Source organism: Crassostrea angulata, unplaced genomic scaffold (assembly GCF_025612915.1).
Source record: "Crassostrea angulata isolate pt1a10 unplaced genomic scaffold, ASM2561291v2 HiC_scaffold_310, whole genome shotgun sequence".
In the NCBI taxonomy this organism is placed as follows: domain Eukaryota; kingdom Metazoa; phylum Mollusca; class Bivalvia; order Ostreida; family Ostreidae; genus Magallana; species Magallana angulata.
The window spans coordinates 129,121-151,649 of record NW_026441863.1 but is presented as its reverse complement, the minus strand read 5'-3'; the positions used below and the strand labels follow the sequence as shown (position 1 = coordinate 151,649).

The following is a 22,529-nucleotide window of genomic DNA, read 5'->3' as shown; positions in this document are numbered from 1 at the left end:
TAAGGTGCCAAAAAAGGAAGAAAGAAAGGAAATTCTCTCTATATATGGAACTACAATTGACTAAGTTCCTAAGTTCAGTTTGATTGGCTATTTCCTTCCGTAAGACCTTTAAGACTATATAAATCTCCTTTTAAAAAAGAGCTCTATATAAAGATATATGGGAAACATTAAAATTTTAAAGTGAAAATAAATGAAATTTTCTTTACTTAATAATAGTTAATAGCTAAACAAATCATTTTTTAAAATAAAATGTAGATGTGATGGTTAATTTGTTGACTACATGCCTCCTTTGAAGTAAATCTGCATTTATAATAATAATGTAAGTTGTATAAGATGTGTACTTTAAGTTTTTTAACCCACCACCCCCCCTTCCCCCCAAATTAAAAATGGGAAAGAAGAGATTTATAATCTTAAATAGTAAAGAGAACCGATTATTCATTTCGCCATTTTTCCCTTAAATGTCAATATCTTACTTTATATATCTATATTACAAAATCATTGATATTCATGGAAGCTCAGTTGATTTATTCCTATCTAATTTTTCTATTAAAAAATACCTCTCTGAAAATAGGAGTGGGGAGGCGGTTTAGGTTAGGCCAGACAAACAAAATTAATGTATTGGATCTCGAACAAAATGTTTAAAATCTAATGAATTAGGCAGGTTTACTTTTCTATCGCAAGAATTGCAAAGGGAAATAAATTAATATTTAAGCCTAAAATTGAGTTTTCTTTTCTTTCCAATTATCAGTAAAATTAATCATTGCAACAACATTTGGTCTGAAGCAACGGTGCCTAAGAAACAAAACAATTTTTTTGGCTTAGCTAACAAGAACCCAGGACTAACCTTGATCACTTCTTGACCTTCCTCATTTGTTTCCTTGGTATGTCCTCAGTCTCACATTCTATGGCAATCCCCTAAAGGTCAAGGTTGGGGCGTTCGGGGTCAGGGGTCACGTACAAAATTCCCTGCTGCTTGAATAAGTGCAAACTGGAAGGGGAGTTGCTGACTTTCACTCTGTATTAAAATCATAGCATGAAATTAAAGCTGAATTATGATCAAAGAGATTATACTGATCTCACAGTGGTAAATATGGACATGAGATGATTATTAAAATAAACAAGACTATTAGCGTATTTTGATATCTAACTTTAGAAGTTAGAGTTATTCATATATATTTACATTTTTCAGTGTCTTTGCCTGTGATAACACTACGTATCAATTTTGTACTATATAACCCATTACTTCAAATGACGCTATTTGCTTTCTTATATTTAAAAATTTAATCGTACGATGGCTTAAAGTTATATAGATATAAGTATAAATAAGGAATCATTCTTTGAATATTATGAGGTGATAATTTTGGTCGGGACGTGATCAAATCTATCATAAAGCCCTTCGGGCTTTATTGGATTTGATCACGTCCCGACCAAAATTATCACCTCATAATACTCAAAGAATGATTCCTTATTCCTTAAAGAAATGCTAACTTGCTAATGGTGTTGGTTCAAATTATTTTGTATAATATTAGATTGTCTATGGTCATCTTCACTAGCCAAGGGTTTTCGGTCCACTCCGCTCCCCATATACCCTTGGCAGATCTTATTACAAAAACTCGGTGATGTGGTGGTGAGCAGCTTGAGTTGCGCCCCTTGCATATGTACTTTACATTTTAATCGAATGAAACAACGGGTTACATACACGCTACAGCATAAACACTACTTAAAAACATGTTGACTAGAGAGTTTTAGAACATAATTAATAATGCTATTAAATACAGGGATCAACATTAACGGTTGCCCAATTGCCTGGGGCAAGTAAAAATGTCATTTTTGGAAAGTGAAATTATAAACTTACTTGTCTGATCTGGCAAGAGAAAATTTTAATAGAAATATTTAGTGAAAATAATTTAAAAAACGTAAAAATAAACTTTCACTATGCATCTTTGCATATGGAAACTCGGAAAGGCCTCTGTTTTGATTTGAAATATGTTGTCCAGTATTTCCGCATAATCAATTATCAAATTTAATTCTACGTGCCCTGCTAAATCAAATAAATTATACCCTCATCTCATGAATATGTTACATTCTTTTGATAAAACTGTACTTTACCTTATTTGCTTACTCACAGAATTTATAAGATCTTATTTTATAAGGTCTTTTTTGTTAATAAATTGTTAGGGGAGAAGCATCCATCAAATATTAAACAAGACATGTTACTAAATGTTAGTAAGGTTTAATATGCCAAAAATTATGGTCCATCGATGTTTTATCCAGCAACTGAGCTTACGAAATGGAACGTACTTGGTTATCATATTTGTGAGTTACTCAAACAAAATTAAGGAATGTGGTGTTGTCTTCTTACTACAGCGTAATTTCGGGCTACCAATTTTTATATTCGGGAAAGTCAGAATTTCAGTTCACTTGCCCGAAAGGCAAGTGAACTGAAAAGTTAATGTCTATCCCTGAAATAGGAATGAAGATATAACCTAAAGAAAGCAAGGAATGTTTTATTTGTAGTATTTGTAGGGACATGTACTGGGAGTGAAAAAGTCGCCGATATATAAAAGCATTCATGCTATAAAACCAGGTATCATCTTCGTGAATATTGCGGACAAAAGAAATTTAATAAAATACAGCTCATTGAACATCTAAAAGCAGTAGCCATAAGCAGGAACTTACACACTAACGGGATAAGCAACTTCCGAGGCTACTTTCGCCATGTTTACTTCCCATACTATCACACTAGCCTTGACAAGTTTGTAAATCTCCGTTCAATGCAGTAAATTATATCGTTTTTTTAGAGCAATCTGGTTAGACCATCGTTTGGGAGGCACTGTACTCAAGCACTTGTGTCTCAACTTGTTAAAAGCACGGAATATATTACAAAAGATCACACGTGTGTTTCTTTAAACGTTTATTGACAAGCGCCTGTTGTAAATGCTGCGAATAGATCAGCTACTCACAGCTGCAGCCAATCATAAAACGGAGCTTGTCATCAAGATTTCGTAATGAGATCTGCCAAGGATTAATGGGGAGCAGAGTGGACCAAAAACCCTTGGCTAGTGAAGATTGTCTACGGTAAAATTCATCATTATTTAGAGATTTGAACTAGCAATCGGCTTTGACTTAAAATAATTCAGAATTGCACAAAACTTTCTACATTGGTGCTTTAACAACTCATACAAACTTTAATACCGATAATTTTTCCATTTCTACCTGATCAACACACAAACTTACGGATGTTTCCTCATTACCGCTTTCACCTCTGTCCTAGCACTCACTTGGTTCGTTGCGTCTACCATAACCAAGAAAATGGAGTTGGCTGGTCCACAAACTTCTATCATGATATCTTTGTATTCTTTATTTTTCTTTCAAATAAAATAAAGTTCAAAAGTAGCTAACATGTTCTATTCAAATCATATTAATTTACTTTGATGATGTTGAGAAGGGGAGACTTGTTCATATCCAGTCTAATCAAAATTGGATCTTTGATTCACTGCAAATAGATCGGTACACAAAGTTTGAAACATGACAAAGAAGTTGTTTAGCGATCCATTAAAAGCACGGATCAAAGATCCATTAAAAGCACGGATCAAAGATCTAATTTTAATTAGATTGGTTCATCTCCTATCAATCATATACATGTACTGAACATGTATATAGTTATATATGTTTTATGTCATGAAGGGTGTAAAATTGTAAATTACCTATTTATTTTGTAGGTCATGAAAATTAAATCAATTTTAATGTTACAAAATCCAGCAAATCTCAATCAAAGTTCTTCCTACCATTCTTTCAAGTAGTTTTTTTATGGTTTCAACACCCAGGCTGCTCTTCTTTGCACTCTCTATAACCTGGGCCAGCTTGGGGTTAAGTTTGGGATCAGTAGACCCACCCACTGAAACAGAAATAACACCAAATGTAACTATTTAAACAATAAATTGCCTTCTTGATTAATGATTCATGCAAAGATGGTGACATTGCAAAAAAAATACAAAACCCACATGAATCGTCAATTTTTCTTAATAGGTGGCGGAAAGTTTCGACCAATCAAAAAATGGGGCAAGTAGATTTCAATCTTGTCAGTTTCTACATAGCTTATATGAATCATACATGTACTTGGTGGATGTAAATATAATACAGTTAACCAACTTTAGCTCACATGGTAAACAAATTAAAATTTTAAGTTTTCCAACACACTTTTCATAAAAACAAATACTTCCAGCCAAAGAAGTAATAAAATATTTTTATATTTATTTTGATTATTTTCAATGCCCAGGTCTCGGTCTTGAAAACTAGTTTATCTATTAATGAAAATCAATGAATAAACACATTAAAATTAAAAGGTGCATATCATATATATACAGTGTGTGAATTATTTTTTTTGGGGGGGGGGGCTGTAAATGGGTTGATTGATTTTTTTTATGAGTGTCGAACACCTATCTCAGCAGAGATTTTTTTAAGAATATAAATTAAAAGTTTTTAAAATTACTAGTATGTGAAGTTTCAATATATGATACAATCCAGGAAGCTTCTCTCTACTTACTTTTTACAGCTGACTGTGCTAGCTTGACATACTGTCCCATCAGCGCTGACTTTTTACTGTCCTGCGCCTCCTTCCGATGTTTGATGTTGGAAAATTTACTGTGCCCTGCCATATGTCTGTTTGTCTGCCGGTAAACAACAGGCAACATTTGGAACAGAGTCCTCTCGGTTACAATATCTGACTTTGTGCTCAATCTAGCTGCAACTAGTGACTTTTCATTCACACGATTTTGAAAGAGGCGTGTGTGACACAGGCTGTTTCTACGGCAACTCACAGTCTGTGTTTTGTGTAAAACACGAGGTAAGGTTCTCAATGTTAATTCCATTTTTCAAAATATCACAGTCACTATCTGCAAAATCAATAGACAAGTTGAAAAAATTCTATAAAAAAAGAGAAATGAGGTTAATAAATTTAACTAGTAAAGCTTTAGGTAAAGTTAGTATTCAGCAATAAAAATTTGATATTTAATTTAAAGATACCGTATATCCGTTTTTTTTTCAGGGTCATGTTTTTTCCGCGATTCAGAACCTAGAACGGTGTATAAAATTTACGCAAATCGAATTTTCACTATTTCAAAGTCATACTGAAAAGATAAATCAAGATTGTTTAACCCTGTGAAGTAAGAGGGTAAAAGTATCTAAATTGCCGCTCATTATAATAAAAAATTCGGACAAACCATTTACACGATTTCCTTAATGTTAAATAATATCCAATAATTATTTTCAGAGATGCAAACAGTCATAGATAAATAGATCATGTACTGTTACATATACCAGTAGCACAGGTATAATTAGACATCGGTTTAGGCAAGAAAAGCGACCGTTTTAATTAGCTTGTCAATGGATTATTAAATAAACTATGAGGCTTACATACCTATTATCTTGCGCTTGCTTCCAATCCCGCAATTTCTATTCTAAACTTACTGAACACAGTTCATTGTACTTTTACATACCTGTTTACTTCATTAGGAAAGAGAGAACTATATCATAAGAATAACACTTTGTATCAAATTTACGCCGATATATTTTCCGCGATTCGGAAATCTTCGTGAACAAAGCTGAAATTGAATACACGCGGAAAAAACGTGATATACAGTAATAGAAAATCTTGAACAACACAGACAATAAAAACAATTTTACCAATAAAAGCCCAAATGGGATATAAATTTATAAAGTGCAAAAGATATTTTTTTTTGGATTAGGTAATTTTTTTTTTAATAAATCTGTATTAATGTATATCAAATGCAACAACTTTTGGTTATACAGCAAGTTTAACTGTAAGCATATAATTTGCAAGATTGACCCTCAAGAAGTTTTGGATATACTGAGGGAAAAGTGTAATAGAAGGGTCACAGAAAAATTTTGGAAATAAATCTTTAAAAATATTACCTTCTAGTCTGCAAACAAATTTTCTTTTCTCCAAAGTAACTTTGTGCCGAATATATTATTTAGAGGAAATTCGGTTTAAACACGTTTCGTAATGTTGACGAAGAAAACAATGGTTAGAACTTTATTATTTAAAGTTTAGATTAAGCAACATTTACTGGTTTGTAAAATGCATACCTGTCAATATTCACTCCTTAGTTATCTACATTTGGGCTGTACCTAAATATAGGAATGAGAGTACCAAACCCCCGGATGTTTACATCAGAGAAAAGTTATAGAACGTTGTAATAAGGAATGAATGGGTAGGCGTTAGGCGATTGGCTGAATTCAGGTATGTGACAATTCTCATTTTGTAGTAAAATTATTAGTTTTTAAAATAAATGAAGGAATGGGGGAATATTTTAAAGAATATAGCAACACTAGGAAAAATTGTAGGGGTGGGGGTTGATTTTTTATGTAGAGTGACATTTACTGCCGATCGCTGTAAGTTGTAAACAACTGCAAATTTGACCTATAAACGCCACGGGACCCTATATTTTTTTTGTCATTTCCTGAAAGGTCTTGAATTGAAGTTTCAAATGATACCAAAGATTTGACTGAAACTATTATAGTAAAGTACTGAGAGGTCATAACATTTGTATGGAGTTCTATGGGAAAATAATTGGTAGGCTTTTCCCTATAGAGACCCTATTTTTTTCATGTTTTCTTTCTTTAAAGTCAAACAAATGTCAATATTTCATGATTATTTGGACAGACTTGACATTTCAATACACTTGCAGTGAAATTAGTTCATTAAATTTAAATTTTAAGATGGGAGTGGCTGTAATTTAAAATTGAGGGGGACTGGAGTATTGTATATGTGTAAAGAGTAAAATTAGAGGGACTACGAAAGAAGAAAAAGCAAGAAATATTGGTTTGAATTCTAAATTAGAAAATATTATTGTTGATTACATGTGTAGCAATTCATTTTTGCAGTTCTTTGCTTGTTTTTTAAATTTTTAAATTCATATTTAACTCATAATTGATGGGCTCAATTAAGGTCTGCTGATCATCTGTCAATAGAATTTGGACAACAATTATGTTGTAAACAAGGTTTTTTATTTGTTTTTCTTATTTTTTGTAAGCATCATATTTGCAATGCATTAAAAATGTCTATTCTTTTCAAATTGATGACCTGATGCTATTTAATGTCAATTTAATGTCATCTTAATGTTTATTTTTCAGCAGATCTTCATTGTTCGGGTATTCTGCATCTGGACCAGCAGAGTGATTTGGATCAAATACTGCCTCCCATGCTTCCCAGCTATCCACGTAGAGGAGTTCTGCAGTCTTTTCCCTCGCCTAAATGGTCTTGACCTGAGTAAGGTTGATGTACAAGACGGTCTCACCCACACGCCCTGAAACTACCGCAGTTGTCAACATCTAGTGCCTTCACCTGGTAAGTTACCATGTTTCATTTTTTTATCCCTAGATTTGTGATTGTGAGTGTTTAGCCAGGAGTACATGTTAGGCATACATATGGTCAGGAATGAGTGTCTCTCACCCCCCCCCCCCTTTTTTTCTCCACCCACTCCTCTTAAGAGAGGGGTGGGGAGGGGAGTGTTACACATGTTTATTAATTGCACATGAATGGGAAATTGGGGTTATGACACATTGGACTCATGTCAGCCTAGTATGGGGTATATGTTATTGGAATGATTATGTTTTATGAGTTTAGTAGGGGCATTTTGTAAAGTTTTCATGGTTAAAACTGCTTGAAACTGTCAACAGTGTCCATTGCAAGATAGCAGTTTTTAGAGTTACTTCCCTTAGACTAACTGACTGAGTGATTCAGAATTTCAACATGATGTAATTCTATTTATTTGGACTGACTGTATGTAATTTTTGATGAGTTACTTGAATTATGTTATGACTGCATAAATCACATTTGGCATTACATGTTATTACATGTATTTACATGTAATAGTGTTTATTTAAGTACCCCACCCTTGACAGATCATTAAATTCTGTATTTATGTGTGTAATTAGAATGTATATATTTTATTTGTAAGGAATATATGAAAAAATTTGATGTATTAACATTGTTTTGTGCAATGAATAATTTATAACTCTGATTTTTCCTCATTCGTGCACTTATGATGATCTCCATTGTTCAGCCGCCTCAGCTTTGGAAGATGATAGTGGCAGGGCGGCGGGGTCATTTTGCCCCATATTGATGCTGTCGGACAGTCGGTAGCCATCTGATTCATCACGATGGACATTCTTCTATATAATGAAGGTAAACTTTTCAGCATACTATCTTCTGTCTCTGTACTTGGAGGCGCATTTTGTGATTTGACACTAGAATAGTTACCCCTCTTGATTTTTGACATTGGCAAGAACTTGGCCTTTTCTAGATTTAATTTTCAATAATTTTACAATTAAACAGTTCTGTTCATTACCCCAGGTACCTAGCTCTAATATTATATCAAAATTATGTCCTTTTTCGTTTGCTAGAATAGTGTTTTAAAGAAAGATAAGGGGGCACCTGCTAGTTCTGTAAGCTGCATTACACTGGGGGGTGGTGATATTGTTCGCACATGCTCAATCAACAGGAAAGGCCTGATTAGAATTATTTGGCTTATTAGAATCAATAATGGATGATTGTTCATGATATGAACATTTTTTACCAATTTGTCAGTATAAAGCATGTATATTTTGATTAATTTACTAGGATTTCATCAATTTTAGGAGGTTTTCTTAAAACCTGGGTAGAATATACCCTTATTAGGAAATTAATAAAATTTTGACATTTTATCATATAGATAATACCAATACTCAAAAACAAGTAGTAAACAAACTATTTTATTGATTCCAGGCACTAATTATATACAAATAGATTCAGAGGTCTGAATGTCATTCACTCCCTGTAACGCCAGCATCTGCAGCATGATGTCATTAATTGAGCTAGTGACAACATCCATGACATTGGACTCATGGGACTCAAATTTCATACATAAACTCAGGTAGGTCTAAAGTCTTTAAAAAATAGCAAATGGACTAATTCTGAGGTAGGTAAGATTCTAAGTATAGGAATGAGAGTACCAAACCCCCGGATGTTTACATCAGAGAAAAGTTATAGAACGTTGTAATAAGGAATGAATGGGTAGGCGTTAGGCGATTGGCTGAATTCAGGTATGTGACAATTCTCATTTTGTAGTAAAATTATTAGTTTTTAAAATAAATGAAGGAATGGGGGAATATTTTAAAGAATATAGCAACACTAGGAAAAATTGTAGGGGTGGGGGTTGATTTTTTATGTAGAGTGACATTTACTGCCGATCGCTGTAAGTTGTAAACAACTGCAAATTTGACCTATAAACGCCACGGGACCCTATATTTTTTTTGTCATTTCCTGAAAGGTCTTGAATTGAAGTTTCAAATGATACCAAAGATTTGACTGAAACTATTATAGTAAAGTACTGAGAGGTCATAACATTTGTATGGAGTTCTATGGGAAAATAATTGGTAGGCTTTTCCCTATAGAGACCCTATTTTTTTCATGTTTTCTTTCTTTAAAGTCAAACAAATGTCAATATTTCATGATTATTTGGACAGACTTGACATTTCAATACACTTGCAGTGAAATTAGTTCATTAAATTTAAATTTTAAGATGGGAGTGGCTGTAATTTAAAATTGAGGGGGACTGGAGTATTGTATATGTGTAAAGAGTAAAATTAGAGGGACTACGAAAGAAGAAAAAGCAAGAAATATTGGTTTGAATTCTAAATTAGAAAATATTATTGTTGATTACATGTGTAGCAATTCATTTTTGCAGTTCTTTGCTTGTTTTTTAAATTTTTAAATTCATATTTAACTCATAATTGATGGGCTCAATTAAGGTCTGCTGATCATCTGTCAATAGAATTTGGACAACAATTATGTTGTAAACAAGGTTTTTTATTTGTTTTTCTTATTTTTTGTAAGCATCATATTTGCAATGCATTAAAAATGTCTATTCTTTTCAAATTGATGACCTGATGCTATTTAATGTCAATTTAATGTCATCTTAATGTTTATTTTTCAGCAGATCTTCATTGTTCGGGTATTCTGCATCTGGACCAGCAGAGTGATTTGGATCAAATACTGCCTCCCATGCTTCCCAGCTATCCACGTAGAGGAGTTCTGCAGTCTTTTCCCTCGCCTAAATGGTCTTGACCTGAGTAAGGTTGATGTACAAGACGGTCTCACCCACACGCCCTGAAACTACCGCAGTTGTCAACATCTAGTGCCTTCACCTGGTAAGTTACCATGTTTCATTTTTTTATCCCTAGATTTGTGATTGTGAGTGTTTAGCCAGGAGTACATGTTAGGCATACATATGGTCAGGAATGAGTGTCTCTCACCCCCCCCCCCCCTTTTTTTCTCCACCCACTCCTCTTAAGAGAGGGGTGGGGAGGGGAGTGTTACACATGTTTATTAATTGCACATGAATGGGAAATTGGGGTTATGACACATTGGACTCATGTCAGCCTAGTATGGGGTATATGTTATTGGAATGATTATGTTTTATGAGTTTAGTAGGGGCATTTTGTAAAGTTTTCATGGTTAAAACTGCTTGAAACTGTCAACAGTGTCCATTGCAAGATAGCAGTTTTTAGAGTTACTTCCCTTAGACTAACTGACTGAGTGATTCAGAATTTCAACATGATGTAATTCTATTTATTTGGACTGACTGTATGTAATTTTTGATGAGTTACTTGAATTATGTTATGACTGCATAAATCACATTTGGCATTACATGTTATTACATGTATTTACATGTAATAGTGTTTATTTAAGTACCCCACCCTTGACAGATCATTAAATTCTGTATTTATGTGTGTAATTAGAATGTATATATTTTATTTGTAAGGAATATATGAAAAAATTTGATGTATTAACATTGTTTTGTGCAATGAATAATTTATAACTCTGATTTTTCCTCATTCGTGCACTTATGATGATCTCCATTGTTCAGCCGCCTCAGCTTTGGAAGATGATAGTGGCAGGGCGGCGGGGTCATTTTGCCCCATATTGATGCTGTCGGACAGTCGGTAGCCATCTGATTCATCACGATGGACATTCTTCTATATAATGAAGGTAAACTTTTCAGCATACTATCTTCTGTCTCTGTACTTGGAGGCGCATTTTGTGATTTGACACTAGAATAGTTACCCCTCTTGATTTTTGACATTGGCAAGAACTTGGCCTTTTCTAGATTTAATTTTCAATAATTTTACAATTAAACAGTTCTGTTCATTACCCCAGGTACCTAGCTCTAATATTATATCAAAATTATGTCCTTTTCGTTTGCTAGAATAGTGTTTTAAGAAAGATAAGGGGGCACCTGCTAGTTCTGTAAGCTGCATTACACTGGGGGGTGGTGATATTGTTCGCACATGCTCAATCAACAGGAAAGGCCTGATTAGAATTATTTGGCTTATTAGAATCAATAATGGATGATTGTTCATGATATGACATTTTTTACCATTTGTCAGTATAAAGCATGTATATTTTGATTAATTTACTAGGATTTCATCAATTTTAGGAGGTTTTCTTAAAACCTGGGTAGGAATAACCCTTATTAGGAAATTAATAAAATTTTGACATTTTATCATATAGATAATACCAATACTCAAAACAAGTAGTAAACAAACTATTTTATTGATTCCAGGCACTAATTATATACAAATAGATTCAGAGGTCTGAATGGCATTCACTCCCTGTAACGCCAGCATCTGCAGCATGATGTCATTAATTGAGCTAGTGACAACATCCATGACATTGGACTCATGGGACTCTCAAATTTCATACATAAACTCAGGTAGGTCTAAAGTCTTTAAAAATAGCAAATGGGACTAATTCTGAGGTAGGTAAGATTCTAAGTATAGAGACCCTATTTTTTTCATGTTTTCTTTCTTTAAAGTCAAACAAATGTCAATATTTCATGATTATTTGGACAGACCTTGACATTCTTCAATACACTTGCAGTGAAATTAGTTCATTAAATTTAAATTTTAAGATGGGAGTGGCTTGTAATTTAAAATTGAGGGGACTGGAGTATTGTATATGTGTAAAGAGTAAAATTAGAGGGACTACGAAAGAAGAAAAAGCAAGAAATATTGGTTTGAATTCTAAATTAGAAAATTTATTGTTGATTACATGTGTAGCAATTCATTTTGGCAGTTCTTTGCTTGTTTTTTAAATTTTTAAATTCATATTTAACTCATAATTGATGGGCTCAATTAAGGTCTGCTGATCATCTGTCAATAGAATTTGGACAACAATTATGTTGTAAACAAGGTTTTTTATTTGTTTTTCTTATTTTTTGTAAGCATCATATTTGCAATGCATTACAAATGTCCTATTCTTTTCAAATTGATGACCTGATGCTATTTAATGTCAATTTAATGTCATCTTAATGTTTATTTTTCAGCAGATCTTCATTGTTCGGGTATTCTGCATCTGGACCAGCAGAGTGATTTGGATCAAATACTGCCTCCCATGCTTCCCAGCTATCCACGTAGAGGAGTTCTGCAGTCTTTTCCCTCGCCTAAATGGTCTTGACCTGAGTAAGGTTGATGTACAAAGACGGTCTCACCCACACGCCCTGAAACTACCGCAGTTGTCAACATCTAGTGCCTTCACCTGGTAAGTTACCATGTTTCATTTTTTTATCCCCTAGATTTGTGATTGTGAGTGTTTAGGCAGGAGTACATGTTAGGCATACATATGGTCAGGAATGAGTGTCTCTCACCCCCCCCCCCCCCTTTTTTTCTCCACCCACTCCTCTTAAGAGAGGGGTGGGGAGGGGAGTGTTACACATGTTTATTAATTGCACATGAATGGGAAATTGGGGGTTATGACACATTGGACTCATGTCAGCCTAGTATGGGGTATATGTTATTGGAATGATTATGTTTTATGAGTTAGTAGGGGCATTTTGTAAAGTTTTCATGGTTAAAACTGCTTGAAACTGTCAACAGTGTCCCATTGCAAGATAGCAGTTTTTAGAGTTACTTCCCTTAGACTAACTGACCTGGAGTGATTCAGAATTTCAACATGATGTAATTCTATTTATTTGGACTGACTGTATGTAATTTTTGATGAGTTACTTGAATTATGTTATGACTGCATAAATCACATTTGGCATTACATGTTATTACATGTATTTACATGTAATAGTGTTTATTTTAAGTACCCCACCCTTGACAGATCATTAAATTCTGTATTTATGTGTGTAATTAGAATGTATATATTTTATTTGTAAGGAATATATGAAAAAATTTGATGTATTAACATTGTTTTGTGCAATGAATAATTTATAACTCTGATTTTTCCTCATTCGTGCACTTATGATGATCTCCATTGTTCAGCCGCCTCAGCTTTGGAAGATGATAGTGGCAGGGCGGCGGGGTCATTTTGCCCCATATTGATGCTGTCGGACAGTCGGTAGCCATCTGATTCATCACGATGGACATTCTTCTATATAATGAAGGTAAACTTTTCAGCATACTATCTTCTGTCTCTGTACTTGGAGGCGCATTTTGTGATTTGACACTAGAATAGTTACCCCTCTTGATTTTTGACATTGGCAAGAACTTGGCCTTTTCTAGATTTAATTTTCAATAATTTTACAATTAAACAGTTCTGTTCATTACCCCAGGTACCTAGCTCTAATATTATATCAAAATTATGTCCTTTTTCGTTTGCTAGAATAGTGTTTTAAAGAAAGATAAGGGGGCACCTGCTAGTTCTGTAAGCTGCATTACACTGGGGGGTGGTGATATTGTTCGCACATGCTCAATCAACAGGAAAGGCCTGATTAGAATTATTGGCTTATTAGAATCAATAATGGATGATTGTTCATGATATGAACATTTTTTACCAATTTGTCAGTATAAAGCATGTATATTTTGATTAATTTACTAGGATTTCATCAATTTTAGGAGGTTTTCTTAAAACCTGGGTAGAATATACCCTTATTAGGAAATTAATAAAATTTTGACATTTTATCATATAGATAATACCAATACTCAAAAACAAGTAGTAAACAAACTATTTTATTGATTCCAGGCACTAATTATATACAAATAGATTCAGAGGTCTGAATGTCATTCACTCCCTGTAACGCCAGCATCTGCAGCATGATGTCATTAATTGAGCTAGTGACAACATCCATGACATTGGACTCATGGGACTCAAATTTCATACATAAACTCAGGTAGGTCTAAAGTCTTTAAAAAATAGCAAATGGACTAATTCTGAGGTAGGTAAGATTCTAAGTATAGGAATGAGAGTACCAAACCCCCGGATGTTTACATCAGAGAAAAGTTATAGAACGTTGTAATAAGGAATGAATGGGTAGGCGTTAGGCGATTGGCTGAATTCAGGTATGTGACAATTCTCATTTTGTAGTAAAATTATTAGTTTTTAAAATAAATGAAGGAATGGGGGAATATTTTAAAGAATATAGCAACACTAGGAAAAATTGTAGGGGTGGGGGTTGATTTTTTATGTAGAGTGACATTTACTGCCGATCGCTGTAAGTTGTAAACAACTGCAAATTTGACCTATAAACGCCACGGGACCCTATATTTTTTTTGTCATTTCCTGAAAGGTCTTGAATTGAAGTTTCAAATGATACCAAAGATTTGACTGAAACTATTATAGTAAAGTACTGAGAGGTCATAACATTTGTATGGAGTTCTATGGGAAAATAATTGGTAGGCTTTTCCCTATAGAGACCCTATTTTTTTCATGTTTTCTTTCTTTAAAGTCAAACAAATGTCAATATTTCATGATTATTTGGACAGACTTGACATTTCAATACACTTGCAGTGAAATTAGTTCATTAAATTTAAATTTTAAGATGGGAGTGGCTGTAATTTAAAATTGAGGGGGACTGGAGTATTGTATATGTGTAAAGAGTAAAATTAGAGGGACTACGAAAGAAGAAAAAGCAAGAAATATTGGTTTGAATTCTAAATTAGAAAATATTATTGTTGATTACATGTGTAGCAATTCATTTTTGCAGTTCTTTGCTTGTTTTTTAAATTTTTAAATTCATATTTAACTCATAATTGATGGGCTCAATTAAGGTCTGCTGATCATCTGTCAATAGAATTTGGACAACAATTATGTTGTAAACAAGGTTTTTTATTTGTTTTTCTTATTTTTTGTAAGCATCATATTTGCAATGCATTAAAAATGTCTATTCTTTTCAAATTGATGACCTGATGCTATTTAATGTCAATTTAATGTCATCTTAATGTTTATTTTTCAGCAGATCTTCATTGTTCGGGTATTCTGCATCTGGACCAGCAGAGTGATTTGGATCAAATACTGCCTCCCATGCTTCCCAGCTATCCACGTAGAGGAGTTCTGCAGTCTTTTCCCTCGCCTAAATGGTCTTGACCTGAGTAAGGTTGATGTACAAGACGGTCTCACCCACACGCCCTGAAACTACCGCAGTTGTCAACATCTAGTGCCTTCACCTGGTAAGTTACCATGTTTCATTTTTTTATCCCTAGATTTGTGATTGTGAGTGTTTAGCCAGGAGTACATGTTAGGCATACATATGGTCAGGAATGAGTGTCTCTCACCCCCCCCCCTTTTTTTCTCCACCCACTCCTCTTAAGAGAGGGGTGGGGAGGGGAGTGTTACACATGTTTATTAATTGCACATGAATGGGAAATTGGGGTTATGACACATTGGACTCATGTCAGCCTAGTATGGGGTATATGTTATTGGAATGATTATGTTTTATGAGTTTAGTAGGGGCATTTTGTAAAGTTTTCATGGTTAAAACTGCTTGAAACTGTCAACAGTGTCCATTGCAAGATAGCAGTTTTTAGAGTTACTTCCCTTAGACTAACTGACTGAGTGATTCAGAATTTCAACATGATGTAATTCTATTTATTTGGACTGACTGTATGTAATTTTTGATGAGTTACTTGAATTATGTTATGACTGCATAAATCACATTTGGCATTACATGTTATTACATGTATTTACATGTAATAGTGTTTATTTAAGTACCCCACCCTTGACAGATCATTAAATTCTGTATTTATGTGTGTAATTAGAATGTATATATTTTATTTGTAAGGAATATATGAAAAAATTTGATGTATTAACATTGTTTTGTGCAATGAATAATTTATAACTCTGATTTTTCCTCATTCGTGCACTTATGATGATCTCCATTGTTCAGCCGCCTCAGCTTTGGAAGATGATAGTGGCAGGGCGGCGGGGTCATTTTGCCCCATATTGATGCTGTCGGACAGTCGGTAGCCATCTGATTCATCACGATGGACATTCTTCTATATAATGAAGGTAAACTTTTCAGCATACTATCTTCTGTCTCTGTACTTGGAGGCGCATTTTGTGATTTGACACTAGAATAGTTACCCCTCTTGATTTTTGACATTGGCAAGAACTTGGCCTTTTCTAGATTTAATTTTCAATAATTTTACAATTAAACAGTTCTGTTCATTACCCCAGGTACCTAGCTCTAATATTATATCAAAATTATGTCCTTTTTCGTTTGCTAGAATAGTGTTTTAAAGAAAGATAAGGGGGCACCTGCTAGTTCTGTAAGCTGCATTACACTGGGGGGTGGTGATATTGTTCGCACATGCTCAATCAACAGGAAAGGCCTGATTAGAATTATTTGGCTTATTAGAATCAATAATGGATGATTGTTCATGATATGAACATTTTTTACCAATTTGTCAGTATAAAGCATGTATATTTTGATTAATTTACTAGGATTTCATCAATTTTAGGAGGTTTTCTTAAAACCTGGGTAGAATATACCCTTATTAGGAAATTAATAAAATTTTGACATTTTATCATATAGATAATACCAATACTCAAAAACAAGTAGTAAACAAACTATTTTATTGATTCCAGGCACTAATTATATACAAATAGATTCAGAGGTCTGAATGTCATTCACATCCCTGTAACGCCAGCATCTGCAGCATGATGTCATTAATTGAGCTAGTGACAACATCCATGACATTGGACTCATGGGACTCAAATTTCATACATAAACTCAGGTAGGTCTAAAGTCTTTAAAAAATAGCAAATGGACTAATTCTGAGGTAGGTAAGATTCTAAGTATAGGAATGAGAGTACCAAACCCCCGGATGTTTACATCAGAGAAAAGTTATAGAACGTTGTAATAAGGAATGAATGGGTAGGCGTTAGGCGATTGGCTGAATTCAGGTATGTGACAATTCTCATTTTGTAGTAAAATTATTAGTTTTTAAAATAAATGAAGGAATGGGGGAATATTTTAAAGAATATAGCAACACTAGGAAAAATTGTAGGGGTGGGGGTTGATTTTTTATGTAGAGTGACATTTACTGCCGATCGCTGTAAGTTGTAAACAACTGCAAATTTGACCTATAAACGCCACGGGACCCTATATTTTTTTTGTCATTTCCTGAAAGGTCTTGAATTGAAGTTTCAAATGATACCAAAGATTTGACTGAAACTATTATAGTAAAGTACTGAGAGGTCATAACATTTGTATGGAGTTCTATGGGAAAATAATTGGTAGGCTTTTCCCTATAGAGACCCTATTTTTTTCATGTTTTCTTTCTTTAAAGTCAAACAAATGTCAATATTTCATGATTATTTGGACAGACTTGACATTTCAATACACTTGCAGTGAAATTAGTTCATTAAATTTAAATTTTAAGATGGGAGTGGCTGTAATTTAAAATTGAGGGGGACTGGAGTATTGTATATGTGTAAAGAGTAAAATTAGAGGGACTACGAAAGAAGAAAAAGCAAGAAATATTGGTTTGAATTCTAAATTAGAAAATATTATTGTTGATTACATGTGTAGCAATTCATTTTTGCAGTTCTTTGCTTGTTTTTTAAATTTTTAAATTCATATTTAACTCATAATTGATGGGCTCAATTAAGGTCTGCTGATCATCTGTCAATAGAATTTGGACAACAATTATGTTGTAAACAAGGTTTTTTATTTGTTTTTCTTATTTTTTGTAAGCATCATATTTGCAATGCATTAAAAATGTCTATTCTTTTCAAATTGATGACCTGATGCTATTTAATGTCAATTTAATGTCATCTTAATGTTTATTTTTCAGCAGATCTTCATTGTTCGGGTATTCTGCATCTGGACCAGCAGAGTGATTTGGATCAAATACTGCCTCCCATGCTTCCCAGCTATCCACGTAGAGGAGTTCTGCAGTCTTTTCCCTCGCCTAAATGGTCTTGACCTGAGTAAGGTTGATGTACAAGACGGTCTCACCCACACGCCCTGAAACTACCGCAGTTGTCAACATCTAGTGCCTTCACCTGGTAAGTTACCATGTTTCATTTTTTTATCCCTAGATTTGTGATTGTGAGTGTTTAGCCAGGAGTACATGTTAGGCATACATATGGTCAGGAATGAGTGTCTCTCACCCCCCCCCCTTTTTTTCTCCACCCACTCCTCTTAAGAGAGGGGTGGGGAGGGGAGTGTTACACATGTTTATTAATTGCACATGAATGGGAAATTGGGGTTATGACACATTGGACTCATGTCAGCCTAGTATGGGGTATATGTTATTGGAATTGAGTTTAGTAGGGGCATTTTGTAAAGTTTTCATGGTTAAAATTGCTTGAAACTGTCAACAGTGTCCATTGCAAGATAGCAGTTTTTAGAGTTACTTCCCTTAGACTAACTGACTGAGTGATTCAGAATTTCAACATGATGTAATTCTATTTATTTGGACTGACTGTATGTAATTTTTGATGAGTTACTTGAATTATGTTATGACTGCATAAATCACATTTGGCATTACATGTTATTACATGTATTTACATGTAATAGTGTTTATTTAAGTACCCCCACCCTTGACAGATCATTAAATTCTGTATTTATGTGTGTAATCAGAATGTATATATTTTATTTGTAAGGAATATATGAAAAAATTTGATGTATTAACATTGTTTTGTGCAATGAATAACTTATAACTCTGATTTTTCCTCATTCGTGCACTTATGATGATCTCCATTGTTCAGCCGCCTCAGCTTTGGAAGATGATAGTGGCAGGGCGGTGGGGTCATTTTGCCCCATATTGATGCTGTCGGACAGTCGGTAGCCATCTGATTCATCACGATGGACATTCTTCTATATAATGAGGGTAAACTTTTCAGCATACTATCTTCTGTCTCTGTACTTGGAGGCGCATTTTGTGATTTGACACTAGAATAGTTACCCCTCTTGATTTTTGACATTGGCAAGAACTTGGCCTTTTCTAGATTTAATTTTCAATAATTTTACAATTAAACAGTTCTGTTCATTACCCCAGGTACCTAGCTCTAATATTATATCAAAATTATGTCCTTTTTCGTTTGCTAGAATAGTGTTTTAAAGAAAGATAAGGGGCACCTGCTAGTTCTGTAAGCTGCATTACACTGGGGGGGTGGTGATATTGTTCGCACATGCTCAATCAACAGGAAGGGCCTGATTAGAATTATTTGGCTTATTAGAATCAATAATGGATGATTGTTCATGATATGAACATTTTTTACCAATTTGTCAGTATAAAGCATGTATATTTTGGATTAATTTACTAGGATTTCATCAATTTTAGGAGGTTTTCTTAAAACCTGGGTAGAATATACCCTTATTAGGAAATTAATAAAATTTTGACATTTTATCATATAGATAATACCAATACTCAAAAACAAGTAGTAAACAAACTATTTTATTGATTCCAGGCACTAATTATATACAAATAGATTCAGAGGTCTGAATGTCATTCACTCCCTGTAACGCCAGCATCTGCAGCATGATGTCATCAATTGAGCTAGTGACAACATCCATGACATTGGACTCATGGGACTCAAATTTCATACATAAACTCAGGTAGGTCTAAAGTCTTTAAAAAATAGCAAATGGACTAATTCTGAGGTAGGTAAGATTCTAAGTATAGGAATGAGAGTACCAAACCCCCGGATGTTTACATCAGAGAAAAGTTATAGAACGTTGTAATAAGGAATGAATGGGTAGGCGTTAGGCGATTGGCTGAATTCAGGTATGTGACAATTCTCATTTTGTAGTAAAATTATTAGTTTTTAAAATAAATGATGGAATGGGGGAATATTTTAAAGAATATAGCAACACTAGGAAAAATTGTAGGGGTGGGGGTTGATTTTTTATGTAGAGTGACATTTACTGCCGATCGCTGTAAGTTGTAAACAACTGCAAATTTGACCTATAAACGCCACGGGACCCTATATTTTTTTGTCATTTCCTGAAAGGTCTTGAAGTTTCAAATGATACCAAAGATTTGACTGAAACTATTATAGTAAAGTACTGAGAGGTCATAACATTTGTATGGAGTTCTATGGGAAAATAATTGGTAGGCTTTTCCCTATAGAGACCCTATTTTTTTCATGTTTTCTTTCTTCAAAGTCAAACAAATGTCAATATTTCATGATTATTTGGACAGACTTGACATTTCAATACACTTGCAGTAAAATTAGTTCATTAAATTTAAATTTTAAGATGGGAGTGGCTGTAATTTAAAATTGAGGGGGACTGGAGTATTGTATATGTGTAAAGAGTAAAATTAGAGGGACCAGGAAAGAAGAAAAAGCAAGAAATATTGGTTTGAATTCTAAATTAGAAAATATTATTGTTGATTACATGTGTAACAATTCATTTTTGCAGTTCTTTGCTTGTTTTTTAAATTTTTAAATTCATATTTAACTCATAATTGATGGGCTCAATTAAGGTCTGCTGATCATCTGTCAATAGAATTTGGACAACAATTATGTTGTAAACAAGGTTTTTTATTTGTTTTTCTTATTTTTTGTAAGCATCATATTTGCAATGCATTAAAAAATGTCTATTCTTTTCAAATTGATGACCTGATGCTATTTAATGTCAATTTAATGTCATCTTAATGTTTATTTTTCAGCAGATCTTCATTGTTCGGGTATTCTGCATCTGGACCAGCAGAGTGATTTGGATCAAATACTGCCTCCCATGCTTCCCAGCTATCCACGTAGAGGAGTTCTGCAGTCTTTTCCCTCGCCTAAATGGTCTTGACCTGAGTAAGGTTGATGTACAAGACGGTCTCACCCACACGCCCTGAAACTACCGCAGTTGTCAACATCTAGTGCCTTCACCTGGTAAGTTACCATGTTTCATTTTTTTATCCCTAGATTTGTGATTGTGAGTGTTTAGCCAGGAGTACATGTTAGGCATACATATGGTCATGAATGAGTGTCTCTCACCCCCCCCCCCCCTTTTTTTCTCCACCCACTCCTCTTAAGAGAGGGGTGGGGAGGGGAGTGTTACACATGTTTATTGCACATGAATGGGAAATTGGGGTTATGACACATTGGACTCATGTCAGCCTAGTATGGGGTATATGTTATTGGAATGATTATGTTTTATGAGTTTAGTAGGGGCATTTTGTAAAGTTTTCATGGTTAAAATTGCTTGAAACTGTCAACAGTGTCCATTGCAAGATAGCAGTCTTTAGAGTTACTTCCCTTAGACTAACTGACTGAGTGATTCAGAATTTCAACATGATGTAATTCTATTTATTTGGACTGACTGTATGTAATTTTTGATGAGTTACTTGAATTATGTTATGACTGCATAAATCACATTTGGCATTACATGTTATTACATGTATTTACATGTAATAGTGTTTATTTAAGTACCCCACCCTTGACAGATCATTAAATTCTGTATTTATGTGTGTAATCAGAATGTATATATTTTATTTGTAAGGAATATATGAAAAAATTTGATGTATTAACATTGTTTTGTGCAATGAATAACTTATAACTCTGATTTTTCCTCATTCGTGCACTTATGATGATCTCCATTGTTCAGCCGCCTCAGCTTTGGAAGATGATAGTGGCAGGGCGGTGGGGTCATTTTGCCCCATATTGATGCTGTCGGACAGTCGGTAGCCATCTGATTCATCACGATGGACATTCTTCTATATAATGAGGGTAAACTTTTCAGCATACTATCTTCTGTCTCTGTACTTGGAGGCGCATTTTGTGATTTGACACTAGAATAGTTACCCCTCTTGATTTTTGACATTGGCAAGAACTTGGCCTTTTCTAGATTTAATTTTCAATAATTTTACAATTAAACAGTTCTGTTCATTACCCCAGGTACCTAGCTCTAATATTATATCAAAATTATGTCCTTTTTCGTTTGCTAGAATAGTGTTTTAAAGAAAGATAAGGGGGCACCTGCTAGTTCTGTAAGCTGCATTACACTGGGGGGTGGTGATATTGTTCGCACATGCTCAATCAACAGGAAGGGCCTGATTAGAATTATTTGGCTTATTAGAATCAATAATGGATGATTGTTCATGATATGAACATTTTTTACCAATTTGTCAGTATAAAGCATGTATATTTTGATTAATTTACTAGGATTTCATCAATTTTAGGAGGTTTTCTTAAAACCTGGGTAGAATATACCCTTATTAGGAAATTAATAAAATTTTGACATTTTATCATATAGATAATACCAATACTCAAAAACAAGTAGTAAACAAACTATTTTATT

The 22,529-nt window shown here is 33.9% G+C and overlaps 1 protein-coding gene across 1 annotated transcript; it reads right to left on the bottom strand.

The window, feature by feature from the left end:
- Positions 1 to 918: 918 nt before the first annotated feature.
- LOC128170095 (probable transcriptional regulatory protein HY04AAS1_0501) lies at positions 919 to 4,891 on the bottom strand (the record flags this gene model as incomplete). The annotated part of the gene is given in 4 exon segments (XM_052836070.1): positions 919 to 1,015; positions 3,238 to 3,368; positions 3,789 to 3,898; positions 4,547 to 4,891. Coding segments are annotated over 4 exon segments (663 nt in total), but the record flags the coding sequence as incomplete, so codon positions are not given.
- Positions 4,892 to 22,529: the final 17,638 nt, after the last annotated feature.